At 28.6% G+C, this 24,996-nt stretch overlaps 1 protein-coding gene across 1 annotated transcript in view; it reads right to left on the minus strand.

The window, feature by feature from the left end:
- The window catches only part of LOC142329654 (lachesin-like), a 415,510-nt gene that overhangs the window by 134,815 nt on the left and 255,699 nt on the right, over nt 1-24,996 (minus strand). Inside the window, exon 4 of the mRNA XM_075374331.1 lies at nt 13,601-13,808. Within this exon, the coding sequence (XP_075230446.1) occupies nt 13,601-13,808 (208 nt within the window). The remainder of the gene's footprint in view (nt 1-13,600; nt 13,809-24,996) is intronic.

Consider the following 24,996-nt stretch of genomic DNA (forward strand, 5'->3'; position numbering starts at 1 on the left):
ATTTTCATTGTTTCCAGAGTTATAACCAAATAAAATTTTAATTAATGAAATATTTGATCTTACAAGGGGAAGGCACATCGGTTTGAATCCGACTTCGTATACATAAATTCAAAAAAAAAAAATTAATTTAAATATATTACTTTATTAATAATTTTTAACCTCTGATTGTAAAAAAAATCAATTAACAATAAATAATAATTCAATAATAACAATGCCAAAAAATCTTTTTTGTTAAATCAGAAGTTGTTAATGATATAAAATTTTATTTACTTCTCATTTTAAATCAAAAAATTTACAATCAGAGGTTAATAATTATTAATTAATCGTTATATTTATGTTAATAAAAGAGTTAATAAAAAATACATGTATATGAAGTCGGATTCGAACCGATGTGTGCATGGTTACGGATCCGACACGTTTTCACTTCCACCATATTTCTTGAGCAACGTGAAACAAAATTAACATATAAACTAATATAAATTGCTGAGGAAATTTTTAAGGCCATTTTTCTTTATTATAGTTGAATATTGTGTGTCGATGTTAGGTGCCTTATACCGATTTAACTTTTTATAGAAAAAGGTCGCTATAGTTATTTTCTTTCAGAATTAGAAAAGACATGAATAAAAGAAAGAATTTAAGGGAATTACAAGATGATTCAGGGCTATTGAATAAAAATCATTTCTTGTTTATAAAAAATAATTTCAACAATGATGATGATTCAGTGTCTTTAAAGCCTATATCCATACTATATACTGATGATGGAACAAATATTGCTCATTATTCTGCAATTTTACCTAAAGATTTGAATGTCATTCTTTTGATATTATAGTATAGATGAAATGGGAGACCTACTGAAAATTCAAAAACTGGGGGAACAAGTTTTATAAATTCAGAAAAATATAGAAAGACAAAAACTCTAAAACACCGTACTCATTTTAAATCCAGTAAAAACGTGTTAAAAATGTAAACTAAAAATTTAGTAACCTTTTCAAGTTTGTTTTCATTTTCATTGAATTTAATGGAAAAAATATATATATATAATGATAATGAAATATTATATGCGTGAATAGGTAACACTTACTTGGTTCTCCATCTCTCCTATGTAAATATATAATTTTTTTATTTACGCATGTGATTCAGTCTACTTGATAATAAATGTCGCTTAAAAATTTAGTAGCTTCTTCTGTTTCGTTTTATTTTCATTTTGTTGATGGTTGGTTACATCATAATAATTAAAAAAAACAAAAAAAAAAACATATTATTAGGGAGATATAAGGCTTACATTTACTGAAAGAATAATAATGGGACTTTTACTCTATCCTAATATTTCACGTAAGATTGCTGAATTAATAATTGTATAAATATTTGATGCTGATAAAAATTAATATTTTATCAATTGTGTAACTGTCCACTTTGTTAAAGAATTGAAGGATTGTATCTCACTTTTAAATGAAATAAGTTTAAATTTAATGTAGAAAAAACTATGTATATGTAATTTAATAGGCGTTCAAGGAAGTCACGTGGTGTTCACATCAGATTTTTAAAAATAAATTTTGTTAAAATTATATTGATGGGAAGAGATTATCTTTCTCACAACATTTAGCAATGTTTCTCATTTAGCAATGAGAAAAAACCTCATTGCATTACACACCAACGTAAAATGTAATTCGTTATGGTATTACTATTTCGATTAATGGTCAAATTTTTTTTATTTAAAATTACACTGGCTTTCTAATACACAAATAACAAATACAGTTTTGCAACTGATCGAGCCCAGCTTCAGGCTGAGCTTTAATTGACGGGTGCCCTAATTAAAACTAAGACTATACTACTCCGATTGAACCTATACTGGACTGGAACTATACTGGATTGAACCTCGATCTTTGAACTTTCATATATATTTCCTGTGATCTTTATTCGAGAAAAAACATTTATGTTATGTTTACATGAAGTTAAATAACTTCGATCAGAAATAGAATTTTTAAATTAAACATATGTTTAAGAGGTCTGATGTAAAATGCAATAAATAAGTAAAAGTAACGTTTTATTTATATTACTTAAAATAATAATTTACATGTTTTGTAATTATAATTTACAATACTTAAATAAAACAAAAAGTTGCTTTTTCTTACGTTAACATAGAAATATATAATTTTTTTTCAGCTAGTTGTACCTTTATATATTTTTCACTATTATCTTGCAGGAAAATGATATTTATTATTAATATATTTTTCACTATTATCTTGCAGGAAAATTATATTTATTATTAATATATATATTTTTGATGTATACAGGAAAAAAGAATAAAAAAATCATTATGCATTTGTGAGATCCATTTTGAAGATTCATAAGTGAAACTTGGAGTCTATTAAATTCATAGTCCAGCAATGTTTTTGTTACAATTTAACGGTTTGTTAATTTTCAGACACTTACAAGAAAATTAGATTAATTTTTGGTTGGTATTTATTCTTATTTCCTTCATCAGAAAATTCTGTACTGTGACAAATAAATATTACCGAAGTATTTAACGGTAAGTATCGTAATTTATAAATTATAAATATTATAATATTGATTTTTTTTATGGATCCTAAATTATTAATATTAATAGAAATTTTTAAAGTAAAATCCCATAGAATGTTTTTGCCTGTCTGAAAATTCGTTTTCTATAAGTCACAGGTTTTGACTATACTTATTTATATACATATCCCATCTTACAAAGTCGCTGATCTGCTAAATCACTTTTCAAACTTTACAATTTGTCCTCATCCCTCATGCTATATTATAATTGAATTTTAAGTGTTAACAGTTAGATTTTTAATTTAACAATGAAATTGAACTTTCAAAAAGGAAATATTGCGCAATTAATGGATGCAGTGAAACAAATTCAAATAAAAGATCAAAAAATAAAAATATTTATAGAAAATAACACAGTCAATGAATAAATAGATAAATTTTAATTGCAAAGAATGGATTGTATAACAGCCATGATGATAATATGAATGTATCTAGCACCTAAAATTACCACTTTAAGGTAACATTTTTAATTTACCTTGAAGTTAACAACGTAAGGAATATGCGCGAATGGATCACGACCTATTAATTTTTAAATAAATGATACTATGTTACCCCGCCTGCACATGAACACAATGTATATTGTATAATAACACAGAATTATATTGTTCGTAAAATCTGTTGACCAATTCTTGCAATCACTTGGAATATATAAATAGTAAAACTTACAAAACTGAAATTGAAACTTACAAAACGTAATTGAACGTGAATTTCAAACGTTAAATTGAGAAATGTTTGTATAATATTGGTGACACTGATTATTAAATTGCGACAAAAAACAAAAAGCAGGAATGAAATTGTGTGATGTAGACGTTCGAAAAGTATGACCTAATATAAAGAAGATGGTAGAGAAATAAATAAGCCTATAGTATTATTTGACTATACAGTAGTATTAGAAAAAGTATAAATGAGGTAAGCTCGTTAATATTACTAATGTTATGTAATTAATACACTAGTAACACTAATTAATATCACTAATGATAATTTATGAAACTCACTATTGTGAAATACATTTAAGAATTAGAAACTGCTTAATTAAAACTATATAAAAAATAAAATATAATTAATTACACGATTCCTTTAAAAAAATTGTAATTAAATGGAAGTGATTTGGTTGTTTCATGTTCATGCAATAAATATAACTATAATGATAATTGTAGTCATTATAATAAAAATTATTTTGGATAATCTTTATGTGTATTATTTAATAATTAAAACAAAATGAAAGTAGAATGAGGCTTTGAAAAATATCTATTGGAGGAAAAGGAACCTCCGACACAACTAAACCTGAAAGTCTAGCAAACTGTTCCTCTTATTATTCTTGTCAAAAGTTAGTGAATTAAACAGTATGACAAAGTAAATCTCTAAATAAAATTGATACAATCAGTGCAAAATTGCGATCAACTTACTAACTCATAACCTAATAAGGAAAATACGTCTTGTCTTTTGGAAAACAATTCCACGTAGTCTAAGCAATCAACATAATATCGCTCCATCACTTTATTCCTCTACTAATCACTCTCATTATAATCCGAAAAATGTAGATTATCATTTTACTGTGTTTATCTTTATACGAATTATCAATTATTCTGCTTTCAGTTGTATAATAAATCGTTAATGTAAAATAACTTAATTTCTGAATAAAATAGCGCTAAACTTATATTACCGTATACTTTATTATTATTTTACGTGAATAACACTGTAACTGATAATTTTGTCTTCAGCTCCTATACTGTCTCGCATATAGGCATCTCTATTTTTAAGTTATTCACGCGCTTTAAAAAGAAGATAATGAATTTAGAAAGAATACAATGAAGAAATGAATTTATTGACATACGATAATAAAAATAACGTAATATTGTGGGGTTTATCTACAAGATGAAACTTCATCTGTAAGTTTTCAAAATTTTCACAACTCCCTCTATATGGTTTATCACCAATTATTGAATGAATCCACCATTTTCTCCGTCGTTTCTGATAACGAAGTCTTCAACTAACAACTGTTAGCGATATATTCGCTTTTATGTGATGTTTAATTTTGTCATGAATCTTTAAAACACGTAAGCAGCTTAAATAAAATAACGAAGAAAAACGATTTACATCAAGGCTTTACAACAAACAAAGCTATGTTAAAAATAAATCGTGTACAGGCATGTTGAGAAACTTACTTCATTTTATGCGTAGGTAATAACACAAAACGTTATACCGCAAAAATACCAGGACAGAGGAACAAAACCTTAGTTAATTTTTGCAGAAGAAAAACTACATTAAAAAACTTATAAGTAAATTTATGTTTAAAAAATTATAACTATTATAACTATAAATATTTCTACACTTTATTGTTGGTGTATACAGTAGGTAATAAAACATTAATATTTTTCTAATATTTGGCAGTTTGTTTTTGATATAAAGAAGCTTACTCTTTCAGTCATCGTATCCACTACAGTGGACGTCATGTTTTACCGCTTATAATTTAAACAGTTTTTGTTTGAAGGCTGTTTTAGAAATATCACTCCCAGTAACAAACCTTCTAGTGTGCAACTGTATACTCCTGAACTCCGTCGGGTTCATAGAGAACAATTTATTAAACCTTAAATGCGCCTTCTGTATCACAAGTTTTTTAAAGATGCTCTAGGCTTACTTTTATTTTAGTATAACTAGTACGTTTTAAAAAACAAATAAAAAAAATAATAATTTTCCGTTAAAAATGAATTAATTTAAATATTCAATCGAATATTAAAAAAATTCAATAAATTTAATATGTAGGGATTTTATACGAATTATCAATTATTGTGCTTTCAGTTGTATAATAAATCGTTAATGTAAAATAACTTAATTTCTGAATAAAATAGCGCTAAACTTATATTACCGTATACTCTATTATTATTTTACGTGAATCACCAATTTGAATGAATCACCAGTAAGTCTGAAGCATTGTTTGTTTAGTGTTGTTAACACAACAGTAAACAGTGTGTTGTCTAACCATGTTTCGGAACAAAATCATTTGTGACAGTGAGTTGTTAGAAATGTTAGGAAATGGAGACTTATCAGATAGTGAACTTTCAGAAGATGAGAATTAATCTGATGAGATAAATATTTTTAACAGCAAGTACTTTTCTTTGCAAAATATATCAATTAATGATATTATTGACCTCACTTTATAAAATCGGCCAATGGATCAAATGGTTTTTCGGTCATGCTTATTATTTTATGTTTTAGTGTGTGACTGCATAATCTTGATCTGTTTCTTGCAAAAATTTTGATACTGATTCTCCAGAAATTTCTGGTTACAAAGTAGAAGCTGATCCTGAAAATGTATGTTATTAAGTATGGGATGAAGGTGAAATTGAGACAACCGCTAACAACAACACCTTCTGCCTTCTGTCAGTAAACGCCACTGTTGATGAATCTTCTGCTAATAGGTTTAAAGATGCTGTAGAGTACACACGTGTAACAGCAGCAAAGTCAGTAGAAAACGTTTTTGATGGTAAAAATCTTACACCAAAAACAAAAAAAAATCGGATGGGGCTGTGTCGGGGCGAACGGCCGTTGATTTAAGTCTATAATGCTTTGAAACATTATAGACCTTGGATGAAGATCCTCGGAGCTACAGACCGACCAGCTTATCTGTAGAGTTAAATGGGAGAGCCACCATTGTACTTTTGAAACAAAACTAAAAGTCTCCAATGAAAAATTTTACTTTCTTCATTTTGCCAACTCTACAGAAAAATTGATCGGTCTGTATGTCAGCGAGTCACTTTTAGTGCCTTGGATTGAAATAAAAACGAGACATTGACTGCGTAATAGATTTAATTTTAACATAAAACTGACACTAAATGATACGTGATATTTATTTCGACTAATATTCGACGACAATTTTCTTCAAAATCGGTCTGTGATGTAAGAAGTAACAGACATAAGGCGTAATAAGCGGCAGTATAGGTGCTCTCGCCATCGGCGTCGTTCACTAAGCGCGCCGTACCAGCGTTGTGACGCTCCCGAAATAATCTCCCTAGCTCGGCACCGGACATTCGGGTACGTGCGTGATAAATGTGACTTTGATTTCCATATACAGAACATTCATTCGTTCTCGAAAGTGAACTTTAGGAATGTTCACACATGCTACTGATTTAACTGTCACTAAAACATGGTTACAATATAGATTTGAGGCAGTAGAATTAAAAATAAATAAAAAGGTTCTGGACTTAATTCATTTTCGCCAATACCTACAGAGGCTTTAATATTATGTGGTAAAATTCTAGAGAAGAAACGAGGGTGTTCATCGTCAGTTGAGTCCCCACAGGGATTCTCCAGACCTTCAAAAAGTAGAAAGGAGACACAACCGGTTGAAGATATAAGGTATGATGGTAAGAATCACTTGCTTGATTTTGACCAAAAAAAAAAAATGCATCACGATGCAAGAAAATTAACTGCAGTAAAAACACATTTGTATTGTAAAGTGCAAAATACATCTGTGCATAGCCAGAGAAAAAAATGTTTTTGTAATTTATCATATAAAATAGACATATAAGACTTCACATCTAAAAATTAAATTACAGACAATTAATTTTTATATAAGTTAATATGTGCGTTTTGAATTTAAATTCATAAGTTATAAGGCTTTTGAAAATCATTAATTTGAAATATTTACATTACATTAGATTAGAAAAGCAGTTTAAGGTTATTTTTGTTGCCCAACTACCTCAAAAATGAGTATAGTACAAAAAGGAGAATATTCCATTCATACGGTTCCTTTGAGTCATGGTGTCCACTATAGTGGACTGTCTGTAACTTGGATACCAATTAATTAAATTAAATTTTCATTACTTGAAAAAAAAAAAATATAGCCTAATTTATTGTATAAGTTTAAAAAATTTAGTTTAAAAAATAAAAAAGCGTGACTAAAGGGTTAAATGAAAATAAAAGGTTCATTTAAAAATAATTTGTTACGCATTCAGTTAGTGAATGCAATCATTTATTTTGTTTTTTTCGAATTGAAATTCATATATCAAGAACGGATTAAAATAACATGATTTGGCACCCGTACTTCAAACTCATAACTTGAAACTTTACGTGAAAAATTCACGTAATAATATATAAAAAAGGAAGATATGAATTAACTCTTATTAGTCATTAATCCTTTACAAAGTATTAATGAAAATAAAAGAGGTTTTATTACATATATTGACAATACATTGATAATATCTTAATCAATGTGTCACAAAAAAATTACTCTTTTTTTCAAATACTCATATTCAAAAAATTGCGATATGGTGGACATTTTTAAAATGGGTCAAAATTCATATTTACCAAAATAAGCGGCTTAAATTGGAAAAATGATTTAACTCCTTTTTTATTGCAATTGACTAGACCAAAAGTGTCCAAAAAAGTCCAAAATCCCAAAAAATTGGGTTTTGGACTTTTTCATAACTGCAGTTATAAGCTCACATTGAGAGCTTTTCGACGATATATCATAAATGGTACTTATTTTCATTGGTTCCAGAGTTATAGCCAAATAAAATTGTAATTATTGTAATTAATTAATGAAATATTTGCATCTTACAAGGGGAAAGCACATCGGTTCAAATCCAACTTCATCTCCTTTTTATTAATTTAAATATTTTCATTTATTAATAATTATTAACCTCTGATTGTAAAAAAAATTACAATAAATAGTAATTCAATAATAACAAAAACAACATGAAAAAAATGTAATAAAAAATATATGTAATTTAATAGGAGTAACATGAAGTCATGTGGTGTCCACATGAGATTTTTTGTTACTGAAATTTTTAATCTATGCATAGATATTTTCAAAATCTCTGACTCGAGAGATGTTATGTGTTAATATAAATTTAGACTAAAGATTTGCCGTTGAACTATTTACATCATCCAAGATCGTAAATCAAAGATCTACACTTCTCTTAAGTACTGTTAGTAAAATAACTATGATATACATTTCCACCAAACCAAATTTAGACTTTGGAAGATTAGAAAGTTTATTTTGTGAGTTGAACACTTCAATCGGCATGTTTTCAGATCAAAATCTGTTACATGAATAAATAAAATAAACCGAAATAAAATTTTCTACGTTTCCTCTATGTCTGCCTTTTTACGATATGCGAAACATCAACATTATTGAGTCAGTCAGTTCAAACGTCATTGTTTTTTGTGGTGAAGTTTAAAAAAAAATGGATACCGTGTAATCTAAGAAATTATATAAATAGTTATAAATTATATAAAATACTGAATATCCATTAGAAAAGAATGGAGTTGGATCTTTTCTTTATTCTTATCCTTAATATTTTTAAGTTACATAAAATGTTGAATTTTTATTTGAAACCGGAATATTAAAATAAAGTTAGATATTAATATTTACTTTAAATTTAACTTTATTTCGCTATTTATAAATCCATTGTCTTATTAACATTCTATTACTGATTTAACTCCAATATTGTTATTTTCTGATGACTTGTTTCTAATAACACTTGTTTCTGATGATTTTATCACGAATTCTATTATGAAACATTCTATATTTTCTACGTTTGGTTTTAATTATGAAGGAAAGCTAATTGATGATTTAATGTTCATGAGTCTAAGATATAGTTGACCGCGTAAGTAATGATTTAGAAAAATAAGAAATGTAGAGGCTGGATTGATATCTCACTAAACATTCTTGCATCAGCCGTCATCAATAGCCTTTAAAGCAATTTACTGAATAATAAATCCTTTAATTGCAGGAAATTTTCTGAGTAAAATGTTTGTTAGATAAGCCAGTTTTTAAGAAAGAGAAAAGACAACATTAAAACTATGCACCGATTTCTCTTTTTAAAACCTTCTAAACAAAACTAAAGAAGCTGATTTACAATAAAATTTCCAGTTCTGAAATTTAATTATCTTTCTTCCAGTTCACAATTAATTTTTTTCCAGATACTGTCAACTAAGAATATAACATGTCATAACTAAGAATGTAATATTAATGTCAACTATTCTACAAAAGGATAGTATTATAAGTACTTTTATTAGTACATATCAATACTGCTTATTATACTAATAGTAGTGTTAGTAATACTAATAAGCCAATACTAATAATAGAATATTTTTTCCAGATAATATAATAGAATTTATAAGGGCCATTTTGAATTCAAATTATTCAGATTAATAGCATAAAGTAAGCTCTCTTGATTTTACAAAGCCTATGAATGCCTTAAAAAAAATGTTTTTCTCTTGAGTGTAACAAACATAGCCAGTTTTAACACATGACATAAGTTAATATGTTATAACTTACACCATCGAAATTAAAAATTAAATTAGATAAAACATCCAAATGTTTTACTCTAATCATGGACGAAGTGATCATATTGATCGTACGTACTATGTAAAAAGCTAGACTTAAGCTTCTTAAATCTTTACAGAGTTTATCTACTTTTTACAATATTTATAAAATTTCAATAATCTATTATGGGTTAATGTATTACAACTATGCTGTGGCAAAGTGGTTTTTCTGGGAGTAAATAAACGACTATTTATTTCACAGGAAAGGATTATTCGTAATATTTATAATTAAAAAAAAAATAATAATCTTGCAAACCATTTTTTAATGATTAAATTTTTTTAATAATGTTTTGCCTGAACGTTTACAAAAAGTTCTAAGTTAATAATTCAGACAACATATCTCCCGCTACTGATGAGTTACTAAAAAATAAGCCTAGAATGATTTTCAACTTGTGATAACTAATAACAGATCAACGGAGAAAAATCTTTACATGCTGGGTTTTTTATTTTCATAAGCTGCCTGAAAGAATTAAAATATAAAATTAATTAAAACCAATTCAAATAAAAGAGGATTGTCACGTGTAGGGCTTATTAACTCATGGTTTCATATGTTTAGCTTATGATTTTCTGGGTTTTTTTTTTGTTTTTATTACTGCAAAGAGTACTTTTAACAGATTTATTGCTTACTGTTTACATATCGATGATTCAGTTCCTGAAGTCTAAGAATTTTGAAATATTTTAATCTCAATAAATTATTAATATAATTATTTCAGTGTCCGACTTGGAATTAATCATCTGATTATTAATTACTGTATTAATGATATGATCCCTTGAATCGTGAAATAATTTTATAGTGATTAATATACATGATTTGAAAAGCTCACTGAAGTATCTCTCCACATATACGTATGTTACTATTGTAATAAAAATGCTGAAGTAAGAACCTACGAAACTAATAAGAAGAAAAACAAAACACAATGGATATTTGAAATCCTTCGTTATGCTGAAACTATTCTTCCCAGCTGCAATTTATTTTCTTTTAAAATTAAGCCATAACACTACAGAGCATACTCTTTTTAATGTGTAAGAGGATTTTCATTGATTACCGATGTCAATTGTTTAAAATTTACGTTTTTTTATATATGATAAAAGAGTAGTCCCAAAGCGATGATTACAAGAATTAAACTGCATGGTGATTAGAAGGTCTCTCCTTCAGTAAAGTATTCCAGTTTTACAGAATCCTACTTCAGTTAATGTAGAAATACGAATTTTGCCTATTTAAATATAAATTAAACATTCTTATTAAAAAAAAAAATAGAAATTATAAGGTTGTAAATAGTATTTTATATATTTTGTAAAAAATTTCGAAAAATCATACAAACGGCTATTTTAAGATTGCAGGTACGAAATAAAACACACTCACTACATTGAGTTTAAAACGATTGAACAGATTTCCATTTATATTTTATCTAAATAGCATAGGGAAGTAAGTATAAAGTAAATATTATCAGAAATAATGTATTAGGAAAACAAATGTTTTCAAGAAACAGACGTTTCTATTATACTTAATCTATATGTTTTAAAAGTATAACATTTTCAAAACAAAAAAAAAAAACAACTAGGAAAATAGGCTAGTTAAAAAAAGGTATTAGTACTAACAGAATACAGAAGACATTTATAGATACAGAAGACATTTATAGGTTTAACTTAGCAGCCAATAAATAGATAAAAAAAAGATATTAAATGAAATTTTATTTTACACGTTACTGATAAAAAACTTACACTTGATTTTAATTTCTACTTTTTTTATAATTTTAGCTTTGAAGTAAATGCTACACAAAAATATACCTAGTTACAGCTATTCAAAATTCATAGCAAAATATAAGTTACTTAATTGAAAATTGATAAAATTTTTTACACACAAAAAAATCGAAATCACAAAAAATCATTAAAGAAATATAAAATATGACTTAATATCAGTGATTCATTGTAGAAGGTCACGATCATTTTAGCCTTATTTTTTCGTTGATTAAACCTTTGTTGGTCGAAAAAGGTTTACGCGATGTTTAACAAACATTTGCGATATAGAATAAAGGTTTGTGCAGTTCTGATATTCCTAACTTTGTATAGTAGGAGTTCGAAGTTTCATAAGCAGTTTGGTGTAACGTATTGATGAATCAAATGTTTTAGTAGAATAATTACACTTCTCGGCGAATTTATAAAATTGCTCTTTGTTAGACTAGATTTGATTTTATGAAATGCTTCTGGTTGAAGCATTAATACCTGTGTCATGGCAACAAAGGTATACGCTGGAAATAGGAAACTTTCGATAAACTTGTTTAGGATAATTAATTTAATAAGAGAAATTTTCTTTATTTTTTTGTATTACCTTAGTCAATTTCTTCTAAGCATGTCATTTCTTGGTAGTTGCAGTTGAGTAAAATCATTCTTTATTACTGACAACATTTAGTATTAGAAAAAAAATGACAGTTTGCCGAGATTGTATAGATCGTATTGAAGCAAGGGAAAATATTTCTTTAATCTTATAGCTTAACTGATATTAATTTCAGAACTCTTCTCGTCTATAGCTTCGTGAAGTATCTGGGAAAGAGAATGATAGATAAAATTGTAGGGAAGTAATGGATTTGCTGTTTTGTTTCTATTCTTATATTTATCGACTACAAATTACGTTGATGCTCTTACTCCATTCATTCCTACGAGAATTCTTCGAGACACTTTGTTTCACTCACTCATATCACGGGACATTTCGCTTAGACAAAGAGTACTTACGTGCAGTCTCTAATGAAATGTCTAAGATCGGATTTATTTTATATACTGTATATATATTTGATACTTGAGCATTATCATGTAGTTTCACGAGAGTAGGTATGATATCGTTTAGGGGCACTTTACAACTTCCTTCTTGAATACCTAATGACACTTCTAAGTCACTAGTAAAATCTACTTCCATACTGTTCCTTCTACAAGAAGGAAATAAATTAACAAAATGAAAATAGGTAATTATTTATATTTGAGTCATTTTAACTTAGTCTAGTTTTCTATTTTCCAGATTAAGTTTCCTTTTTTTGAAATACAGGTGTTTGGTACATATATCCGCACGGCATATGAATTATATGTAGGGATAATATTATCAAAATATTTTTTTTATCATTCTAAATAAGGTAATGATACAATAGGTAGAAAAAACGTTAGCTTTATTATTGGCTGTACGTGTAGATTAAGAGTTAAAAAATTGTAAAATAAAAATAGTAAGAAAGTATTAAGTTTGAGTAGCAAAAAAAAAAATAATCGTAAAATTTATTAACTGAAAACAATGACTGAAATAAGAGTGAAAAATCCCATTGAAACAACCGTTTAACAAAACTTTGAGGTAAATTTTAGAAAATAAATACATTTTCTTATCATAGATATACATTTTATTATAATTAAGTAAAAATTTAATAAATTACTAACATAAAGATCATTAGAAAAACGATATATATATATATATATATATCCCAGAACAAAAGAATATTATCCAAATGGGAGTGAATGTAAACTAATTTAAAAAAAATCAGATGTTAACTTACTACTTTCTATAACTGTGCTACTCTAAAACCGCCTTAGATTTGTGAGCTAAATTGATTAATTATACGAGATGTCTAATTAAACTTATCTAATAATACAATAGCCTTATTCATGCTCAGCCGCGCATACACTCCTGCTCAGTTAATACATAATGCATGTGTCTTACCGTGAACATCTAGACAACCGATCTGTTTCTTCATGATTCTTGTATTAACTTGACACATGTAGCAACCACGATCAGATTCTTTTACTTGTCTGATATGAAGCTGCCAAGACCTGTAGTTGTCATGAGTTAATGATATTCGAGGATTATGAGTGACCAGACTTGTATGCAAACTTAAAACTGTTTGATCTTCTGCTCTTAACCATCCAACCTGTAAAATTAAAGAAAAAATTCACTTAATACATGAAGTAAAATAAAATAGCACTTATGTTAAGAAAACTTGACTTAAATAATCTAAGTTTCGACCGTCCTCCATAACAGAGTAGTAAGAGTAGTTGCGTTTTCACCTTTCATAGGAACAACCTTCGAATCTGTCTGAATTGATATTTTATTAAATGTAATTGAAGAGTGAATACATAAATAAATATACAGTTGCTATTTAAATAATAATAAAAACTGTTGATAAAATTCAACGGTAACACGTATTCAGGTCGGTAATGCAGTTGTGGGAAGGAGATTGTTAGAACAATTTTTATTTTTTCTTAACTTAATAATAACTTGGTTATTTCGGATTATTGGAATTTAATTTTATCTCGAAACTTATAAAATTATATTCACCCTAAAAGAGGTAGGTACTTCTTCTTTAGAAAGTTTGTACATATTTAACTGTTGAAATTAGTAGACAATCATAATTAAATTTAGTGTAGGAACGATTTCTGCAGAAACATTAATACTGGTTGGAGATCATTAAATGATCTCTGAGATAAATGTTTATGTTAGGTAATATAAACAGTAGTTAGACTCCTATAAACAGTAGTCACTGAAGAATTCAACTGCAAGTAATTTTTGTTTTTTTTTACACAAATCAATACCCCAAGAACAGGTTTAATATTTTTTAAAATATAATAATAACTGAAAAAGAGAAAATTACAACTTGTTAACAACTGAAAAATATATGATACCTATTACTAAAAAAAAAAAAAAAATAACGAAATAATCATAGATGGCGATTACCTTGTCTTAATACATTTTATCAGCGACAGAAATAAATGAAAATTAAAACTTCAGAACAGAACTGAATCAATTAGGTTTGGGTTTATAAAATAGCTCACTACCATTTTTTCTGTGTTTTGGATGTGAAATAATGAAGATAATATTGAAATAGTGATTAATTTACCGCTGTCCCTTTTTTTCGAGAAAGAACAAGCAAATTAAAGATAATTATTCATCGATAAAATATTTTTAACAATTCATCAGTCAGACAATTACAATTAAGATACTTGTATTAAAATACTAAATATAAATTAAATTCATATTACAGTATAAATTTTGCAAAAACATTTTTATCTTTACTGATATTTTTAATTAAATATGCTTTTCCATTTCATATTTTTTCACACCTTAACAAAACTTTGTTATAGCATTATTTCGCTTTTTCCAAATGCCACCCTTAATTTTATCTAAAGTATAGTTGTGTTTTTGAGCTGACGCTGTGTGAAATTATAAAATATTTTTTCCATCTTTTTTAAACATTTGCAAGGCAAATGATTAAATTTACCGTGCTTCCATTGCTTATTGTCTGTTTGATGATTAGTTTTCAGGGTAGAAAAACTTGAGTTTTTCAGAAAAAATATTTTCATTTAACAATAATTTCACGGGTTAAAAAATATTTATATACCAACTTCTTCGCGAGCGATCGAATAATAAACTAACTAGGCAATAAGCATTAAGATCAATAGTGTTACTGTCACTTGCTACAGAGCATTGCTAGCAGCCTTCCTCAAGCTTCCGATACTTTTTCGTAACCTTTTTTCTAGCGTTTTATACTTCCATTTGCTAGTTTTCTAAACATCATTTTTATCTCTCCTGTAAATATTAATTCCTTTAAAGATTTTGCTAGCAAGCTTGTACGCTTTTATGCTGAAAGATATACCGATAATATAAAGTTCAACATGCTCAACTGTAGCCTGACAGTCATTTATAATTATAGATATAGTTTTATAAGGTAAAACATTAAAATCCGATATCCGTATCGGAGAGGTAGCGTCTCGACCTTTTATTCTGAGGTCTTGTTGTTCGAATTCCAGTTCGACTGCCAGCCTTGGCATTTTTCATACGCTACAAAATTCCATTCCCATTATCTAGGCAAAAGCTTCAAGCCTATGTTCCGAAATCATCAATCAAAAAAAAATTCAAAATATCCAAAATGCAAACACGTTACATGTATATTTAGAAGAGGAAGATGTCCACTCGTTTCTTATGTAAAGGCAAAGAAATACCTTTTGCGCATTGATATTCTATGCTTAACATTTCGAAAAAAGATTTATTTGGAAAATTATGGTTTTGTTTTTATATTCTTTCATAATAATTATAAGCTTACAATACTGATTCAAGCTAAAATATCAACTTCTACCTCAAAGTTCTATGTTATCTATAATGTAATCCCATCATTAAAAGTATACAAATATTAATTCATACGGATTAAGTATCTGGCGTACAAATGTATCTGGCGTATTGTTAACATTTCTGTGAAAACAATTTACTCCTAATGACTTGTAAAACCACTAACTTACGTTAAAAAGCGTTAACGAGTACTCTTTGTCATAAATTTTAATAACAAATATACCGGCAATTCTGACGCAAATTATGATTCTTCTGAGCATACGAGTTGTTTATTCCATCATACACTCCGTAACGTTCTGTAGTAACACTGCTATGGCAAAGATAGAAAAAAATAAATAAAAATATGAATTAACAATTGCACATTTATATTGAAAAAAAATTATTGATTAATATAAAATAATATTCTTACTAATTAAACACTTATGAAATAGTTACGATTTCTATGAAAATACTAGCTGTACCCGCCACGCTTCGCTGTGGAACATTGTGGTTGCATGGATGAGAAATGAGAAACAAAACAAAGCATACGTTTCATACAAATTTAATTTTGCAATACTTGTGGATATACAATATTTTTGGTTTGTCCACTGTCTGCGTAGATATAAAGGCTATCTGGTTTGGCGACTCGGGGACACGCAACATACAGTTGTCCATGTGAGAAGCAATCCGCATCTAAATCTAAACCACACAATTCTAAAGATAGACCTTGAGCTTTATTGATTGTGATTGCAAATGCCAATCGAATTGGGAATTGCAATCTTTTAAATTGAAATGGTGTATCGGTCGGGATCATGGGTATTTCAGGAATGAGGACATCTTCACCTTTGAAAGGCCCTGGCAGATCAAGTGAGTTTAAAAATTCCGTTGGATAATTAACTACTTCATCTGCTTCCAAAACGGTGTCTATCGACTTGTATGTAATTTCCTCACTTTGAATGCTGGATTGAATAACATTATTAAGTTGATAGACACCTTTATTCTTTGCGGCAAGGATAGCTCGTTCACTGAGCCAATCATGATTTCTATGATTAATTTGAATATCAGGAAATACTTTTCGATCAGTTCTTCTTTCGATGTTACTAAATTACAAAAATTATCAGGAAATGATATTCGTCTAGACGTCTCATCGACTGGCAGCTGTCCGTTTCCAATGTCCAGTAACTGTCGTGAGAATACCTCAGCTGATGGATCATTCTGCAACTGGACACGCATATTTGTAGTCAACTGCAATGTACGTTCGTGTCGCCACAGTGTTGAATATTTCAGGCAAGCATTTATTTCGTCTGCTGGTGTCGATCGAGAAATTACAGGCAATGTTTGCCTAAAATCTCCTGCGAGCAATATCAAAGCATTCCCGAATGGTTGAACGTTTCCACGCAAATCTCGTAACGATCGATAAAAAGCTTTAAGCGATTTTTTATGTGCCATCGTGCACTCATCCCAAACAATGAGTTTACATTTTTGTAATACTTTTCCCATACACGATGCTTTGGAAATATTGCACGTTGGAGTCTCGATGATTTGTATGTTTAATGTCAACTTCCTGAATGCGCAGTCCTTCCACCTGTTAAAAATGTCGCAGCTATTCCAGACGAAGCAAGAGGTAAGGCTATGTCATTTTTGTTTTTTTAATAAAATACAGATGTTTAGGATGTTAAATATAATTCAAAAAAAATTGTTACTTAATCAGTTGTGATTTTGTTTACATTGGCAACGGCCATTCGGGCTCTTTGTGATTGGTCGTTGTGTTTGACAGCGGCCATCTTGCATTGATCTGATTGGTTTTCCTTTGCTTACATTTGCATCTAGTTTATTAGCCTCTTATTTATTATAAAACTGTACAAATTAGAAATAGATAGATAGATTTATTGAAAATAGATGAAAAAAATCTTTGATGCGGGTTATATGTCGTGCTAAAATTTTTTTTATCGTTTTTTTTTTTTTTAATAAAATACAGATGTTTTAGCTGTTAAATATAATTCAAAGAAATTTGGTCGTTGTGTTTGACAGCGGCTATCTTGCATTGATATGATTGGTTTTCCTTTGTTTACATTTCCAAATTAAAAGTGTACAAATTAAAAATAGATAGATAGATTTATTAAAAATAGATGAAAACAATCTCTGATGCGGGTTATATATCGTGCTAAAATTTGAGCTCAATCGGTGCAGAACATTTTGAGTTTTTGAAGCGTACACAAACGAACTTAACATTTATATATATATATATATATATATATATACAAATCACACCTGTTTAAAAATGTATTCTCTTGCCGTTGGAAAATATTTTCCTTATACTAACACCATACCAATATCGTTCATAACTAGCACATTCACTATTGTAAAAATAACGTATGAATTAATTTAAATAAAGGTATTTAAAAAAATGTGATGCAAACACGGCTTGTAAAATAAAATTTGTGAGAAAACTATCCGAGTATCATCATTCCAACTACGTTCTCAAGACTCTGATAACTTACAATTTTGAAACAATAATTCACAAAATTTTAATGATTTTTAAAATTGCTTACTGTATTAATTATCTTATTAGGAAATTATTTTCAAATTAGCATAAAACGATTTTTATCGACTTTTCGAAGAAAAGTACAATGTTACTTTCAGTGGTATGGAAAAATTAATGATGGGGGGGGGTGAAAATATATTTTATTTATGTTTGGAGATCTGAGAAGTACGAAAATACTATTCACTTAAAATAGTGTTTTCTTACATATTTAATACTTATAGGCCTAAATATAAACTTTTGTAGTTCGAAAATCTCCAAAACTACTAAATAAATTTTATTCTGTAATAGTATATCTGAAGGTTGTACATGTGAAAATTTGATTAAGATTGATAGAGTTGTTGTGCCACGTTCAATTTAAGGCCAAAAAAAATTGAAAGAAGCAAGATAGAAGCGCGGTTCATTGTGATGCTGCAATTTGAAAGTGGACGTTTCTTTATCTGCGGTATCTGTAGTTATCAATATTGTTCGATGTAATCAGGTGTTATTACCCGATTTGAGGATGATGATGACTGGGTATGTCTTTGAGCAAAACAGAAGGAAACAAAATAAAAGAACGAAAAATCGGGTTTCATGCTCAGAATTGCGTAAGAATTTTTTATTATAATTAAGAAAATAATTTTGTAAAAACAATTTTTATTAAACAGAATATCTTCCAAAGTAATGTAGTTTGTTTCTTCAGGGATATTAAAAAACAATTAATCTTACTTCACATACCTTTGTCAAAATGTCATAATAAAACCGTACAGTGTCCCTTATGAAACCTAAATAATAATAATAATAAGTTTAGTTAAACCAGCAAACTTGTAAAATATTGTTTTCATTTAAGACTTATAAGATATTAGCAGTAAAACACGTAGAATTACCTTTTTCCTATAGCCAACTGCATTCTGACAGCCTAAGAACATTTTTTCATGCTATCTACTAGTTAGGTTCTTTCTGGTGAATCTGTTTTTTTCCTAGATCTTCTTAACTTGAGGGTTATGAGTATAAATCAATAACTCTTATTCAATCGCCGTTCAAGTAATTTACAAAATGTAGAATAATGAAAACTTACTCTCAGAAATACTACAAATTAACTATTATAACCGTTTAAGTATTCTATAATTTGTTACTACCAACTGAGAGAATTATTAACTAAGATCATTTTGAAGAAACATTTGCGTAAAACATTTTGTTACGTTGAAAATAGTCATTAAAATCTGCTCATGTATTTCGATCATGAATAGAACGTTTTCCACACTAAAATAACACAATCAGCACAGTATAAGTTAGGAATTAGAGAAGGCACTTGTTCATAGGAGGGGTTTTACACGTAAATAATGCCAAAAGAATTCTGCAGTTTGGTCTGAAAATGTTATTTTTACGAACAAATGAGCATTTTTCCTCTTATCCAACTTCGGCAATTTATTTTTACTTCATGTGATTTTATTTTTCATCATATGAATTATGAAAAATAAATAAAGTTGTTCAATTTAGTCGTCATAAAAGTATCAAATAATGAGTTGGTGCACTTCACAGTCTGTTCACAACTCATGTCTTTAAAATCCTTTATCATTTGTCAAAAAATAAATTAAGAATTAAATAATTATAGCTAGCCTATTTTTTATTCGTATTGGTATAATAATGAATTTCTAAAATTTGGCTTACTTCCTGGATTTCAGCTTTAGTTGTGGAAAGGTAATTAATTAATGGCAAGACAAAAATGTATATATATATATATATATATATATATATTATAAATCAGTCTAGAAACTTGACAGATGTAGAAATAACGCGTAATAATAACAGTGAACTTTTGTACTATTATTGGAATGTCATCTTGTTGATATAACTCCCAGCCGGTTGTGTAGAGTAGTTGGGGGAACCGAGGGGAAGTGAGATGTAGTAATGGAGTTATTGTCTGTGATAGAAGGATATTGGATGACCCCCTCCTTCCTAACTCCGTCACATCACATAACAATCTTTCCTCCAAACAATCTGTATTTTTCTCTTGTATTCAAGCCTCCCCTAGAAATGAAGATATAACACTATTCCTGTATGATAGAGGAATCAGACCGAATCAACATAAAAGTACTATCTGAAGTCTCCAAATATAAAATCTCAATATAAATGTTAAAATTCATTTTCAGCTCTACAGTAAATAAACAAAAATTTTGAAAAATGAAACATTAGCCATAAAATCATACATTAATTTTTTTTTTTTTCGTAAAATATTTTTATTCAGAGAGAGTAAATAAACCAAAAGTTTTTATTAAACTGAAAATAATTTACATCAATCTTTTTTCAATTTAACTTTTTTAAATTTACGTATTAATGATTCTATTTTTACAATAACTTTATTAACTCGCTATTTTTTAAACAAAAAAATAATTACATCAGTGGATTATTTAGTAATGGAAAATCTGTCAAAAGATTAAATTTAATTAATTTCAATCTTTAATACATCTGACAGAACTTTGATTCTATTAAAATATGTCTTGTTTCTCTTGGAAATTGAGTTTCTGTTTTAATTTCTAATTAAATTATATTTAAAAAGAGAAAGATTTTATCGTATGATTGGAATTAAATGCCATGTTTATTTCAATAGATGTAAATATATTTTTGTATAAATAGAAATTTACCCTGGCTCGATTTGTGCAAGCAAATCTATTTATAAAAAAGGTCGAGGGGGAAATTCGATGTGTGTCGAAAGCCCGCATGTATGGAAATCGTTGTTAGGCCCTTTAGTTTATATGTAAAGAGAATACCATAGTTATTGGTTTGGATACGTTGTTTAGTATGGCATAGCAATAATGTGTAGCCTTTGACGTAATTTTCAGATTCGTTTTTTCCAGGTTTTATTTTTAATTAATTTTTATTCGTAATCGAATATTTCCTTTTGTTTCTATAAATTCACATTCTGTTTCACAATTATTGCAATAAAAAGAAGATTTTCTCGTATCCAAAAGTATTTTATTATTTTTTTATCAATAAATTATTCTATTTCGTCCTTCAATTTAATTTCAGCGAGAAGAGTAAATAAGTCTACGTTTATACATACATATATATATATATATATATATATATATATATATATATAAAATGTTTCAGTGTTACTTTTACTTCTATTTATATTCAGCAATTTTAAGTCAAAATTTAAATCGACAATCTGATAAAAACAACAAAATAAAAAAAATCAAGTTGCAAAGCACATAGTAGTGAAAGTAAATTTATGAGGTGTAGAATTTATTAAGGTAAATTTATGAGGTGCTTTATTCATGATTTTGTTACATATAATTAATTCTTAACAGTTTTATTGTTCGATTTGCCTAGTTTTTATTCTTTCCTAGACTTATGTATTCTTTCAGGCTTAATATATTATTACAATATTTTTTCATGATTTTAATTACGTGATTTTCTCCCACACTTATTGAAACTTGGATAAAAAGTTGATTATGTCACATATTGATTGCACAGTTAAGGAAGTATATGATGAACTTACCTGTATACTTCTTCGGAAAATTTTAAAGTAATGGTCTGTTTAATAATAAAGCATATTGCACTTCTACTTAAATATCAGTTAATTTTATGTGATAGGCGAATAAATTACCAACTAATTAGACATTTTTGGCTTGGCTGGTTCAAGGGGAAGTGGGATTCATTCAACAGTAATGTGTTATACAAATACCAGAAGAAAAAATATTTTTTACATTTTTATTAAGAATTTAAAAATACATAATTTTTATTAATTTTAATACACATAATTATTCTTACAGCTACGTTTGGGTTTCGGTTTGGGAAATCATATCCAAAGTTATTTTCCAAAGAAAATATGTTTTGTTAAACGATCAAAATAAACTGCTCTCAAACTATTCAACAAATTATCATATTTTTAACCTTCGTACAGATAGTTTATTCAACTCCCTCCTGCACACGCTTAATTGCACATATCTTATTCTCACCTTGAAAAAATATATTTGATGAGGACTGTTGCGCAGTTGGTCTTTGATCTGAATATCACACTTAAACTCACAGAAATGTAAATTATATTACAAGCTTTCAATTAAATAATTTACATGAACATTTAAAAACTAACTCTGAATTTTTTAATTAATCTTTTAGACTAATATTTTTCTCCCTTAATTATCGTAAAAGTACTTAATTTAAGAAAAATGATTAATGACGTTCCGCACTTAAACAGAGAAAGCAACTATAATGGTTGAAAGTGTACAAAAAAATTCAATTAAATTACAGTTCTTATTTTTTAAACCATGATAGATATTATAGGAAAAAATAAATGTCTACAACATTTTATGGCAGATAATGTTGAAAATTTGTATAATTTCACTTGCTGAATTTGATTGATAGCTGAAATTAATTTTTATCAAGTAATTAATATTAATAGCCACCATTTTTATTGCAGAGTAGAATATTTTTTTTTTACAGCTTTTGTATAATCAGTTTACACTTTTACAACTGCTTGTGATTCTTTTTACAAGATTTTTCTTTCCCATGAGCTGGAAAAATGCTTCAATGTTTCTTAATCACTAGTTATAAAAAAATTTAAATAACCTTAAAATTATGCAGGTAACAACTATTGTATAAGTGGATTACAATTGGTTTATTTGTTAATGCTAATTTATTTTTGAAATAGTGGAAATAGTGAACCAAGACGTAGCACAGAATTTGTATTATTAATCGGTATTGTACCACGAATAATTTGCTTGAATTGTATTATTTTTATAAATACTATGGAAATTTATTTGACCATTTATAGAACCTAACCTAGATACCTATTGTCTGTAGCGTTATTATGGAACAGTTACTTGCTATTCATAATGACGACGGCGATACAACACCTGTAAACAATAATTTTCACAAGCAATAATGTGGCCAATAATGATTCAAGCAGAGACCTCCGAAAAGCAATACGTCGCAGATTGATTAGAGACAATATTATTGATTGTATTAGTGATATCTCAGGGAATGAAGGGGGATCTGATATTGTGGGTTTCCTGATAGACAATATATCATGGCAAACTGTACCAACTTTGCGTTCACCAAGGGTGTCGCAAACTGATTTTATAATGGCACCTTCTACTCAATTTGAAGACCTTTCCATGGAAAAGACCTGCGAACAAATTATCCAAATGAGAATGTTAAACCCCCAACAACAGCTCTGTACGGTATTGCTGACATATTAAAACCCAACGAATTGTTAGAAACAGTAATAACCAAATCAGACTGCAGTGTGTGTGTATACAACTATGTATAATAGCAAAAAACTGAAAATAATCTGGAAAGACTTACACGCTTATAAGAGTGTTACTCAATTGTTCAGAAAACGCAACTTTAGAGGACATAACTTTGCTAGAAAAGACGAGAGGGGGTTTCGGGTAGTACTATGGAACTTCTCGGTTCCGATAAATGCGATCAAGGAAGGGATTGAAAATCTAGGACACAGGTTTCGAACCTTGTTAACTTCGACATCGGATTACCAAAGAACCGATACCAAATTATTTTTATTAACCTAAAATCTCAAGATAATAACAAAAAAATGTTATTCTAAGACATATTGTCAACTATAGTGTTAGGTTTGAAGAATCTAAGAGGTATCGTGAACCCACCGAGTTGGTCTAGTGGTTGACGCGTCTTCCCAAATCAGCTGATTTGGAAGTCGAGAGTTAAAGCGTTCCAGTCCTAGTAAAGCCAGTTATTTTTACACAGATTTGAATACTAGATCGTGGATACCGGTGTTCTTTGGTGGTTGGGTTTCAATTAACCACACATCTCAGGAATGGTCGAATTGAGAATGTACAAGACTACACTTCATTTACACTCATACATATCATCCTCATTCATCCTCCGAAGAATTATCTAAACGGTAGTTACCGGAGGCTAAACAGGAAAAAGAAAGAAAAGGAGGTATCGTGGGATTATCCAATGTATTTGTTGTCACCAAGGCCGTACCGTTGTGTGAAACGTGCGGGCGGCCACAGAGCCGCGGATTGTCAGAAGAAAGACAACCTGTGTATTGTGTTATTTAGACAATCCCGAAAACTACAAAGGATACTTATATCCTTTGTACAAGGAAAATCTAGAAAGGAAGAAGAAGAAGAAGAGAACGCATTATGCCCAAAAATCACTCCTAGAACCTCTCAAGGTGAACAGGACAGATCTTTTCTGTCCTGTTCACCTCTAGACGATCTAGAAGCAAACTCAGTTTGCTTCTAGATCGTCTTACGATCTGGAGAGATCACATAAAAGAAATAAGGAAGCAATTAAAAGCTAGGTTTATGTGGATGTACTAGTTGGTGGATAAGAAATCCGAGATCCTTGACTATCTAAGGATACCAAATATTCGTAAGGAAATCCAGAGGATAAGCATGGACTACATATCTAGACAAAATACACATATGAACCGTCTACCTGTGAATCTATTGGACAATATTGGGTACATTAAACGACAGAAAGGCTTCATGTGTTAGATCTG

This window comes from Lycorma delicatula, chromosome 1 (assembly GCF_047948215.1).
Source record: "Lycorma delicatula isolate Av1 chromosome 1, ASM4794821v1, whole genome shotgun sequence".
NCBI lineage: Eukaryota > Metazoa > Arthropoda > Insecta > Hemiptera > Fulgoridae > Lycorma > Lycorma delicatula.